General features: G+C 48.4%; 1 protein-coding gene across 1 annotated transcript in view; it reads left to right on the top strand.

Annotated features, from left to right (window-relative positions):
• The window catches only part of c3h20orf194 (chromosome 3 C20orf194 homolog), a 257,070-nt gene extending 246,362 nt beyond the window's left edge, over nucleotides 1-10,708 (top strand). The window contains exon 37 of the mRNA XM_038793206.1: nucleotides 4,874-10,708. Coding sequence (XP_038649134.1) covers nucleotides 4,874-4,980 — 107 coding nt within the window. The 3' untranslated portion in view covers nucleotides 4,981-10,708. The remainder of the gene's footprint in view (nucleotides 1-4,873) is intronic.
• Nucleotides 10,709-12,281: the final 1,573 nt, after the last annotated feature.

Here is a 12,281-nt window from a genome sequence, read left to right as displayed (position 1 = left end):
TCTCCGTCGCTCTGTCTCTCTGTCTCTCCGTCGCTCTGTCTCTCTGTCTCTCTGTCTCTCTGTCTCTCTGTCTCTCTGTCGCTCTGTCGCTCTGTCTCTCTGTCTCTCCGTCTCTCCGTCTCTCCGTCTCTCCGTCTCTCCGTCTCTCCGTCTCTCCGTCTCTCCGTCGCTCCGTCTCTCCGTCGCTCTGTCTCTCCGTCGCTCTGCCTCCGCTTCCGTCGCTCTGTCTCTCCGTCGCACTGTCTCTCCGTCGCCCCGTCTCTCCGTCGCCCCGTCTCTCCGTCGCCCGTATCTCCGCGCCCACGTCTCCGTCGCCCGTCTCCTCCTCGCGCCCGTCTCTCCGTCGCCCGTCTCTCCGTCGCCCCGTCTCTCCGTCGCCCCGTCTCTCCGTCGCCCGTCTCTCCGTCGCCCCGTCTCTCCGTCGCCCCGTCTCTCCGTCGCCCCGTCTCTCCGTCGCCCCGTCTCTCCGTCGCCCCGTCTCTCCGTCGCCCCGTCTCTCCGTCGCCCCGTCTCTCCGTCGCCCCGTCTCTCCGTCGCCCCGTCTCTCCGTCGCCCCGTCTCTCCGTCGCCCCGTCTCTCCGTCGCCCCGTCTCTCCGTCGCCCCGCCTCTCCGTCGCCCCGTCTCTCCGTCGCCCCGTCTCTCCGTCGCCCCGTCTCTCCGGCCCGTCTCTCGTCGCTCGTCGCCCGCCTGTCTCTGTCTCTCTGTCTCTCTGTCTCTCTGTCTCTCTGTCTCTCTGTCTCTCTGTCTCTCCGTCGCTCTGTCTCTCCGTCGCTCTGTCTCTCCGTCGCTCCGTCGCTCCGTCGCTCCGTCGCTCTGTCTCTCTGTCGCTCTGTCTCTCTGTCTCTCTGTCTCTCTGTCTCTCTGTCTCTCCGTCTCTCTGTCTCTCTGTCTCTCCGTCTCTCTGTCGCTCTGTCTCTCTGTCTCTCTGTCGCTCTGTCTCTCCGTCGCTCTGTCTCTCCGTCGCTCTGTCTCTCCGTCGCTCTGTCTCTCCGTCGCTCCGTCGCTCCGTCTCTCTGTCGCTCTGTCTCTCTGTCTCTCTGTCTCTCTGTCTCTCTGTCTCTCTGTCTCTCCGTCTCTCTGTCTCTCCGTCGCTCTGTCTCTCCGTCGCTCTGTCTCTCCGTCGCTCTGTCTCTCCGTCGCTCTGTCTCTCCGTCGCTCTGTCTCTCCGTCGCTCTGTCTCTCCGTCGCTCCGTCGCTCCGTCGCTCCGTCGCTCCGTCTCTCTGTCGCTCTGTCTCTCTGTCTCTCTGTCTCTCTGTCTCTCTGTCTCTCTGTCTCTCCGTCTCTCTGTCTCTCTGTCTCTCCGTCGCTCTGTCTCTCCGTCTCTCCGTCGCTCCGTCGCTCTGTCTCTCTGTCTCTCTGTCTCTCTGTCTCTCTGTCTCTCTGTCTCTCCGTCGCTCTGTCTCTCCGTCGCTCTGTCTCTCCGTCGCTCTGTCTCTCCGTCGCTCTGTCTCTCCGTCGCTCTGTCTCTCCGTCGCTCTGTCTCTCCGTCGCTCTGTCTCTCCGTCGCTCTGTCTCTCCGTCGCTCTGTCTCTCCGTCGCTCCGTCGCTCTGTCTCCGTCGCTCTGTCTCTCCGTCGCTCTGTCGCTCTGTTTCTCTGTCGCTCTGTCTCTCTGTCTCTCTGTCGCTCTGTCTCTCCGTCGCTCTGTCTCTCCGTCGCTCTGTCTCTCCGTCGCTCTGTCGCTCTGTCTCTCTGTCGCTCTGTCTCTCTGTCGCTCTGTCTCTCTGTCGCTCTGTCTCTCCGTCGCTCTGTCTCTCCGTCGCTCTGTCTCTCCGTCGCTCTGTCTCTCCGTCGCTCCGTCGCTCTGTCGCTCCGTCTCTCTGTCGCTCTGTCTCTGTCTCTCTGTCTCTCTGTCTCTCTGTCTCTCTGTCTCTCTGTCTCTCTGTCTCTCTGTCTCTCCGTCGCTCTGTCTCTCCGTCGCTCTGTCTCTCCGTCGCTCTGTCTCTCCGTCGCTCTGTCTCTCCGTCGCTCTGTCTCTCCGTCGCTCTGTCTCTCCGTCGCTCTGTCTCTCCGTCGCCCTGTCTCTCCGTCGCCCTGTCTCTCCGTCGCCCTGTCTCTCCGTCGCCCTGTCTCTCCGTCGCCCTGTCTCTCCGTCGCCCTGTCTCTCCGTCGCCCTGTCTCTCCGTCGCCCTGTCTCTCCGTCGCCCTGTCTCTCCGTCGCCCTGTCTCTCCGTCGCCCTGTCTCTCCGTCGCCCTGTCTCTCCGTCGCCCTGTCTCTCCGTCGCCCTGTCTCTCCGTCGCTCTGTCTCTCCGTCGCCCTGTCTCTCCGTCGCCCTGTCTCTCCGTCGCCCTGTCTCTCCGTCGCCCTGTCTCTCCGTCGCCCTGTCTCTCCGTCGCCCTGTCTCTCCGTCGCCCTGTCTCTCCGTCGCCCTGTCTCTCCGTCGCCCTGTCTCTCCGTCGCCCTGTCTCTCCGTCGCCCTGTCTCTCCGTCGCTCTGTCTCTCCGTCGCTCTGTCTCTCCGTCGCTCTGTCGCTCCGTCGCTCTGTCGCTCTGTCTCTCTGTCGCTCTGTCGCTCTGTCTCTCTGTCTCTCTGTCTCTCCGTCTCTCAGTCTCTCAGTCTCTCCGTCTCTCCGTCTCTCTGTCTCTCTGTCTCTCTGTCTCTCTGTCTCTCTGTCTCTCCGTCGCTCTGTCTCTCCGTCGCTCTGTCTCTCCGTCGCTCTGTCTCTCTCTCCGTCGCCCTGTCTCTCCGTCGCCCTGTCTCTCCGTCGCCCTGTCTCTCCGTCGCCCTGTCTCTCCGTCGCCCTGTCTCTCCGTCGCCCTGTCTCTCCGTCGCCCTGTCTCTCCGTCGCCCTGTCTCTCCGTCGCCCTGTCTCTCCGTCGCCCTGTCTCTCCGTCGCCCTGTCTCTCCGTCGCCCTGTCTCTCCGTCGCTCTGTCTCTCCGTCGCCCTGTCTCTCCGTCGCCCTGTCTCTCCGTCGCCCTGTCTCTCCGTCGCTCTGTCTCTCCGTCGCTCTGTCTCTCCGTCGCTCTGTCTCTCCGTCGCTCTGTCTCTCCGTCGCTCCGTCGCTCCGTCGCTCCGTCGCTCCGTCGCTCCGTCGCTCCGTCGCTCTGTCGCTCTGTCTCTCTGTCTCTCCGTCTCTCTGTCTCTCCGTCTCTCCGTCTCTCTGTCTCTCTGTCTCTCTGTCTCTCCGTCGCTCTGTCTCTCCGTCGCTCTGTCTCTCCGTCTCTCCGTCTCTCTGTCTCTCTGTCTCTCCGTCTCTCTGTCTCTCTGTCTCTCTGTCTCTCTGTCTCTCTGTCTCTCCGTCGCTCTGTCTCTCCGTCGCTCTGTCTCTCCGTCGCTCTGTCTCTCCGTCGCTCTGTCTCTCCGTCGCCCTGTCTCTCCGTCGCCCTGTCTCTCCGTCGCTCTGTCTCTCCGTCGCTCTGTCTCTCCGTCGCCCTGTCGCTCTGTCTCTCTGTCTCTCCGTCGCCCTGTCTCTCCGTCGCCCTGTCTCTCCGTCGCCCTGTCTCTCCGTCGCCCTGTCTCTCCGTCGCCCTGTCTCTCCGTCGCCCTGTCTCTCCGTCGCCCTGTCTCTCCGTCGCCCTGTCTCTCCGTCGCCCTGTCTCTCCGTCGCCCTGTCTCTCCGTCGCCCTGTCTCTCCGTCGCCCTGTCTCTCCGTCGCCCTGTCTCTCCGTCGCCCTGTCTCTCCGTCGCCCTGTCTCTCCGTCGCCCTGTCTCTCCGTCGCCCTGTCTCTCCGTCGCCCTGTCTCTCCGTCGCCCTGTCTCTCCGTCGCCCTGTCTCTCCGTCGCCCTGTCTCTCCGTCGCCCTGTCTCTCCGTCGCCCTGTCTCTCCGTCGCCCTGTCTCTCCGTCGCCCTGTCTCTCCGTCGCCCTGTCTCTCCGTCGCCCTGTCTCTCCGTCGCCCTGTCTCTCCGTCGCCCTGTCTCTCCGTCGCCCTGTCTCTCCGTCGCCCTGTCTCTCCGTCGCCCTGTCTCTCCGTCGCCCTGTCTCTCCGTCGCCCTGTCTCTCCGTCGCCCTGTCTCTCCGTCGCCCTGCCTCTCCGTCGCCCTGCCTCTCCGTCGCCCTGCCTCTCCGTCGCCCTGCCTCTCCGTCGCCCTGCCTCTCCGTCGCCCTGCCTCTCCGCCCTGCCTCTCCGTCGCCCTGCCCTCCGTCGCCCTGCCTCTCCGTCGCCCTGCCTCTCCGTCGCCTGCCTCTCCGTCGCCCTGCCTCTCCGTCGCCCTGCCTCTCCGTCGCCCTGCCTCTCCGTCGCCCTGCCTCTCCGTCGCCCTGCCTCTCCGTCGCCCTGCCTCTCCGTCGCCCTGCCTCTCCGTCGCCCTGCCTCTCCGTCGCCCTGCCTCTCCGTCGCCCTGCCTCTCCGTCGCCCTGCCTCTCCGTCGCCCTGCCTCTCCGTCGCCCTGCCTCTCCGTCGCCCTGCCTCTCCGTCGCCCTGCCTCTCCGTCGCCCTGCCTCTCCGTCGCCCTGCCTCTCCGTCGCCCCGCCTCTCCGTCGCCCTGCCTCTCCGTCGCCCTGCCTCTCCGTCGACCTGCCTCTCCGTCTGCCCGTGCCTCTCTCCGTCGCCCTGCCTCTCTCCGTCGCCCTGCCTCTCCGTCGCCCTGCCTCTCCGTCGCCCTGCCTCTCCGTCGCCCTGCCTCTCCGTCGCCCTGCCTCTCCGTCGCCCTGCCTCTCCGTCGCCCTGCCTCTCCGTCGCCCTGCCTCTGTGTGCGCGCCCGCCGCGTGCTCTCCCTCTGCCTCTCGGGCGCTCGCTCACTCCCTCCGTCTGTTGGGCGCCCACTCTTCTCTCAATTCATTATTTTCATTGGCAATATTTGCACATAAAGGATAAATTGCATTCAAAACTGATCTTGGGGAAACATTTCAAATTCATGGACACCAATTTTAAATAAGTTGTTGCTGGACCACGTGGAGAATGGCTGACTTCCCTTACATCTCTGAAATCAGTGATGGACACATTCATCGAAGAGTACCTATCAGAAGTGAACAAAGAGATTGAGAAGTACAACACAGAAATTGAAAAACAAGTTTGTCAAGATCTCTTTGAGTCGTAATTTTAAGCTCCACGTAAGTCCATGGTCAGAAATATTTCGTATTGGACTGAGACAGCAAATTACAAAACCGAACAAATTGCCTGAAGCTGAATTGGAGCTGCTAAAAAGACAAAACTTTTTTTTTTGGCAACAAGATGTGTTTCAACAAGTGACTTTAAACAAAAACAAGAGAAAAACCGGTGGGAATTTACAAATATTGATAACTATATTTGAATGCAACATATGGAATTCTAAGAACTTCCCACGAGCTGACCATAGTCATTTGAGCCTGCATTCGGAGTGTAGTTACATGAAACATACGTTTTTTGCTTACCGAGTCTGAATCAATGCAATTCTCAGCTCACTTTTACTGAAGGCAAATTTAACATGATTAAAATAGAAAGCTTGACACTTTATAAATCTTCCAGGACCCTGGAATATAGCCCGTCCCAGAAGTAATTGAAGTTATATTATTTGCTGTTTGAAAAAGGACATAGCGTACATGACTTCAAGCTTGAATGTTAAGCAAATATACCTGTTCAAATTCACTACAGGGGAACACTCATTTCATGTTGAAAATCCGCATGCATCTCGTACTTTAGTTTTAAAAGCTGCTAATTCCACCAAACCAATGTCAATCTTGATTTAATCAGTGTATTTTGTGTAACACGACACATTCTGCCTGCAGGTGTTGGAGTTATTTTTAATGTTTTGATTCTACGATTAGAGCAATGGGTGATTTACTTCCCCTGCAGAGATGCACGGTGAGATTAGGACAGTTTTTCCAAGGAATTGGTCCACACGATCCTGGTATAATGATCCTTTACCATATATTTGGTTATAGAAGCATTTACAAAGTTATAAGTAGGTATGCAGTTGTGGTATTTGATTGATTGTCACACATTCAATCACTAATCATGTGTTTTGATTATGTGTTTAGATACTGAGCACAAATCCTAAACCACAGATAATAAATCTGTGTACAGTAATGTAGCTACATTATGCACGTACATTGATCAGGCTTGTTAAATTTGTTTTTAATTTTAGAAAGTATCTCCCACACAACAGTCTTTCATGTATGTTTGTACTTAATTTCTCCTGCCTTTCTATTCCCACCACTATCTCAAGATTATCATCAGCTCTTGGCCAAAATTATTTGGCCCTTGGAGAAATGAATGCGAGTTTATAGAAAGGGGGTTGCCTTGTATGTAGGTAATGATTTGCATATTTTTAATGCTGCATAGGAAGCTTTGCAAGTACTATTGTGACATCTAACAGCTGTTTTTTTAATGCATGACTCTAAATTGTCCCTAGTTATTGAAATGCCTGTTAAGTTAGAAAGTGGTCATTTTCCTACACAGTATTTTTATTTATGGTGCATTAACCTGCGAAACAGTGTAAGTAAGGATTCAATGGCGCTATCTACCAGTTATTCTGGTCCCACGCTGGGTTTCCCAACGACAAGGGGTGCAGTCATCGGGAAATCTGGTTGACAATGGCGGGGTCGGTAAATCCTGCTGCCGGGCTGCCTCCACTGCTGAAAACCACGCGGCGGTTAGTCGGTGAATCCCACCCAATAGATCCTGTTGTGTACCTTTCATATACTTGAAAAAAAATAAAGTACTCTTTTAGAAAAATCCAATGCTGCCCAATAGTTGGATTGGTGGAATAACAACTTTTGCAAAGTAAGCTGAAATGTGTGTTCCTATTCTATTCTCTGCGAACGAGTATTAATGATGTGGAGAGTGGAATTGGCAACCTCTGTAACGAAATATGATGTGTTCAGGTGAATTTGTTTACTCGTTCAACAATCTCTCTACTTTTGGAAAAAATGTGAAGAACAAACCTTTTTTTGCTGCACTTTGTACTTTGTGGCCCATGTAAATGGGTTACACAATTCCCATGTATCATCTTCGTTCCCATAGTTTGGATATTGCTAAAATTAAGTCCGAGTCGACTCCACACTAAGCTTGTAGCACTGTTGTACAACACATCAGATAATGCACTTGATAACATTAACCATATTGTTCAGCATGCTTCTGTTTCTGCAACAATTGCTTATTCATCTTGGACTTGGCTCTCAACTGTACTCCACTATGCTTTGATTAGAAAAACTCAAGAAACTGAGCCCTATGTTTTTGTATCCCAAATCAAACAGCTGTCTTTTATTACTAGAAAATAAGACGATAAATATAAATGGTTTTTAAGGAAACAATGCCAGTTATGTGAAATAGCTGTGGATATCTGTTGAAATGACACAGGAGCGATAACTGAAAAATTGCTGAGACATTGTAGTACTCAGCTAAGGAATAGTTAAATATACTTTCATTTTAAGGTAATGCAAGGGCCCAAGAATTATAAAGATGAAAACCTATCTATTTGAACAGTGCATTTTCCCTGTTCTGTAATATTGAGCTATGCAAGGAACTTTGCATTTCATTCCTCCATTTGAGTGTAAACAAGGAAAGATACAGCTTTCTTGAATTCAGTGTGCACCTCCATTTGGGTGTTGTTCTTGGGCTCTTGCACCACTTAGTATGCATGTGACTCGTCTTTATGCATGATGATCAGCTTACGGGATGAAAGGCTAAATTAACCAGTAGATGCATTGAAGGGGAACGGCTGTCGGTGAATCCTAGTGCTGCCATTTACTTTGACATACCAGAAGTGTGTATCTAAAATGCATAGACTAGGTTACCAGTAACCAAATATCATTGATTTACTTCCAGAGTGAAGACTTTTAAACTTTGCTTTATCACATTGATGATGGTGAAGTCAGGTGTTGATATAACCAAACTCAATGGCTCCTTAATTATTTTGTTGAACCAAGAGAATGTCATTCCAAGTATTTGACGAGCTTCAACCAGTAAATTGATTCTAAAATTCAGTAATTAGATACCCCGAAATTTACAACTACACTCTTTATTCCAGAAGATGATTTTCATGTGCTAAATCACATTGTTAGAAAAATTTCCTTCGCATGTTACATTGTAATGCGGTACAGAATTCTCAGGACAGTGGTCATATTCTAAACCTAAAACTTCTCATTTCAATTTTTAAAATAACTTTGTTCCACTTACCTCTGGACGAGAGTAAATTTTAATTGATGAGAATGGTAACATGCTGATCACCAATACTTGCAGTCAACACCTCAGGTACATTTAATGTTTTGCTGCAGTATTGGTGAAGTGATAATGAAACTGAATTTAACTGTAACTGAATTTAAACAAATGGAAAACTTGAGCAAAAGGAGCATTTTTACAAGTCTAATGAGTAAATGGCAGTTAAAGCACATTTAGCTGACAAAGCAATTAATGTTTATATTTGAATGAAGTAGGAAACTATATAGTGACGCTTTAAAGCCTTCCCCTAAAATAGTTTTTACAGCTATGCTGTGTGATAACTTGGTAGGTTTGAGTATGTGTTTACCAATATAACCACACAACTAATGTTAAGATGCTCGGATAGCAAAGAAATAGTTTTTGTGTTTCCCAGCGTAGAGTTGTGATGGGCGACATGAACTTTTTAAAAATAAATTTATATCTGAAATAGAAACAACAGTGCCTAAATATTTTAAAAGCCTTGTAATGTTTTCTAGCTGAAACTCTATTAAGACTCAACAGTGAGCCACTCTAAAGCTAACTGCTAAACCTTGATTTGCAGTCAAGTTGCATTAATTGGCACAAGTAAATTATCACCTTGCACTGTAATAAAGTCTCTTAAGATACCATGCTGTAATATATAAACAAAAACTAAACTAGGGCGCACCCAAAATAGTTGTTGTTCATATATAAAGAAATGTGTTGTAATATTACAAAGTATTGCAAATGTCGTCCATCATAAACTATGAATAAGTTAAGCTTCTTTAATATCACTAAGATGGAGTTAAGTATTTTAGGCTACACTAAAATGTTAGTTTAACATCAGTGACTTCTGTGATTATAGAGGCAGGATTATGGACACTATATGATGTGGCCAGCCATTCTATTTGTATAGCACATTTTAAAAAAGATTTTCTTGAAATTGGTCCAATGTGGCATCCAGATGGCCTTAGCCTTTTCACCACATTTAATTCCTGCCAATGGGAACAGCAAAGATTATATCAGTGTTATTGATAATAGTTTGGGCTGTTACTGATTTTTGGCAGCTGTTTTGCTGCTATATTATTCTGGATGAGACAGAAGTGGAAAAAAATATTATGCAAGGCATCATTTCTTGCACTGCTATAAGTGCAAGTTATTTTGTTGTAAGCTGCAAAACTGGTGGCTTATTAATTCGCCAGTTGCAAAGGAACCTAGAGTGTAAATTACTTTTAGCTTTTTATAAAAAGCAACAAGGTTGCGTATGTTCTTTCAGGTCAATCGTACGAGCAATGTAAGGTGCAGCCATGTGTTTGTAAATTCAACCCAAAATCCAAGAGGCCCATATTTCTTGGTTACTTGTATGATTGCATGCCAAAATACCAGCAGATGTATGGTATAAATCATAGTGATGGATCATTTAAAATCCCACTTCTACCCAATAAACAACAAAAGGACTTGAAGCTCAGAAATAGAAAGGAAAATATATTGGCAAATGTTTGGGTATAATACAAATTGTTTTACTAAGTACAATAACCACCAAAGTAAAATTTTGGTCCACACATGTTTTGGGTAATGATACCACTGTAGTCTCTGAGGTTACTTGGTGTTTTTGGCATTTGACTGGATAGAAGATATTTGAATTCAAAAGCAATGGTATTGAAATAATTGTATTCTTCAGGTAAATGTTGAAGCAGTCGCTTACATTAAGATGCTTTGGGTTTCTGGGCTTCCTGTTAATTTTGACCTTTTGATCATTCTATTAAAAATGGTGTTGATGAAAGGGATTTAGTATTAAAGTAACAGGAGTTGCAAAACAATATCTGAATGCTAGGCAGGGGTTTTGATGTTAAACTATTAGCAGGCCTTAAGAGAGTGTGCTTGCATCGTTATTGTTGGAAGAGTGTCTTGTACTGGTCGCTGAAGTTATGGAACTCTTTTCTTTGAAAAGGAATACAACAGCTTGAATTAGCTTACATTCCCTGGTCTGTTTGACTCTAGGGTTAAGTTAAGTTCTAGTTTGTGTTCCCATTTGGAATTCTAACAGTATTTGCACATAAAGAATTCAGTCAAAGAATTGGCATTTGGAAAAAAGGGAACAATTTTATTTGTTTGATAATAATGACTTTACTGTGATTTCCTACAACCTACGATGTAATTTTAAACGTCAGATCATTAGCAAAATAATTTACCTCATAAATTGAAAGCTATAACATAAATTTTTAGACAATTACTTGCTCAATTTTGCAAGCAAGTATCTTCATATAAATGAAGAGTGAATTCAGGAATTTATTTGTGTGACTTGAAAGCGTGCCAAATTTGTCATTTTGATACTAACTTTAACCACTTTAGCTTGTTTTTTTGGGAGGGGGAAAATATCTTTAAATTAAAAAGGTTGAATTGTATTTGCACAAAACTACTGTAACTTCAGTTAAACTGGTTTTGCGTGTGACTGAAGCTTTTTTGCATATCTTGTATTTATTACACTGCAAAAGATATAATTAATCCAATAAAGTGTATAGAATAATTATTAGTTTTTCCCATTTATTTTTGTATTTGTTGGCACATTTTTACTTGTAGTTGTGTGATGTTTTGCAATTTTTACACATGTAATTTTCAGCAATTGCGTTTCAATTCAACTTTCAATAAAAATTTATATGTTTCACCAATTAAAGTTGTCATCTTTAATTCAACGCCATTCAATTCTGAAATAAAATTTTTTTTAATTGGATTGGATTTGTTTATTGTCACGTGTACCGAGGTACAGTGAAAAGTATTTTTCTGCAAGCAGCTCAACAGATCATTCAGTACATGGAAGAAAAGGGAATTAAACAAAATTCAAGAAAATACATGAGAATACATAATAGGGCAACACAAGATATACAATGTAACTACATAAGCATTGGCATCGGTTGAAGCATACAGTGTGTAGTGTTAATGAGGTCAGTCAATAAGAGGGTCATTTAGGAGTCTGGTGACAGCGGGGAAGAAGCTGTTTTTGAGTCTGTTCGTGCATGTTCTCGGACTTCTGTATCTCCTGCCCGATGGAAGAAGTTGGAAAAGTGAGTAAGCTGGGTGGCAGGGATCCTTGATTATGCTGCCCGCTTTCCCCCGGCAGCGGGAGGTGTAGATGGAGTCCATGGATGGGAGGCAGGTTTGTGTGATGGACTGGGCGGTATTCACGACTCTCTGAAGTTCCTTGCGGTCCTGGGCCGAGCAGTTGCCATACCAGGCTGTGATGCAGCCCGATAGAATGCTTTCTATAGTGCATCTGTAAAAGTTGGTACGGGTTAATGTGGACATGCCGAATTTCCTTAGTTTCCTGAGGAAGTATAGGCACTGTTGTGCTTTCTTGGTGATAGCGTCAACGTGAGTGGACCAGGACAGATTTTTGGTGATGTGCACCCCTAGGAATTTGAAACTGCTAACCATCTCCACCTCGGCCCCGTTGATGCTGACAGGGGTGTGTCCAGTACTTTGCTTCCTGAAGTCTATAACCAGCTCTTTAGTTTTACTGGCATTGAGGGAGAGATTGTTGTCGTTACACCACTCCACTAGGTTCTCTATCTCCCTCCTGTATTCGGAATCGTCGTTATTCGAGATCCGGCCCACTATGGCCGTATCGTCAGCAAACTTGTAGATGGAGTTGGAACCAAGTTTTACACGGGAGTAGAGTAGGGGGCTAAGTACGCCGCCTTGCGGAGCACCGGTATTGAGGACTATTGTGGAGGAGGTGTTGGTGTTCATTCTTACTGATTGTGGTCTGTTGGTCAGAAAGTCAAGGATCCAGTTGCAGAGTGGAGAGCCAAGTCCTAGGTTTTGGAGCTTTGATATGAGCTTGGCTGGGATTATGGTGTTGAAGGCGGAGCTGTAGTCAATAAATAGGAGTCTGATGTAGGAGTCCTTGTTTTCGAGATGCTCTAGGGATGAGTGTAGGGCCAGTGAAATGGTGTCTGATGTGGACCGGTTGCGCCGGCATGCGAAATGTAGTGGGTCAAGGCGTTCCGGGAGTATGGAGGTGATGCGCTTCATGATCAGCCTCTCAAAGCACTTCATTACAACTGACGTCAGGGCCACCAGGCGGTAGTCATTGAGGCATGTTGCCTGGTTCTTCTTTGGTACCGGTATGATGATGGTCTTCTTGAAGCAGGTGGGGACCTCGGAGTGGAGTAGGGATAGGTTAAAGATGTCTGTGAATACCTCTGCCAGCTGGTATGCGCAGGCTCTGAGTGCACGACCAGG

This window comes from Scyliorhinus canicula, chromosome 3 (assembly GCF_902713615.1).
Source record: "Scyliorhinus canicula chromosome 3, sScyCan1.1, whole genome shotgun sequence".
In the NCBI taxonomy this organism is placed as follows: Eukaryota; Metazoa; Chordata; class Chondrichthyes; order Carcharhiniformes; family Scyliorhinidae; genus Scyliorhinus; species Scyliorhinus canicula.
This window is presented reverse-complemented; position numbering and strand designations above follow the sequence as displayed.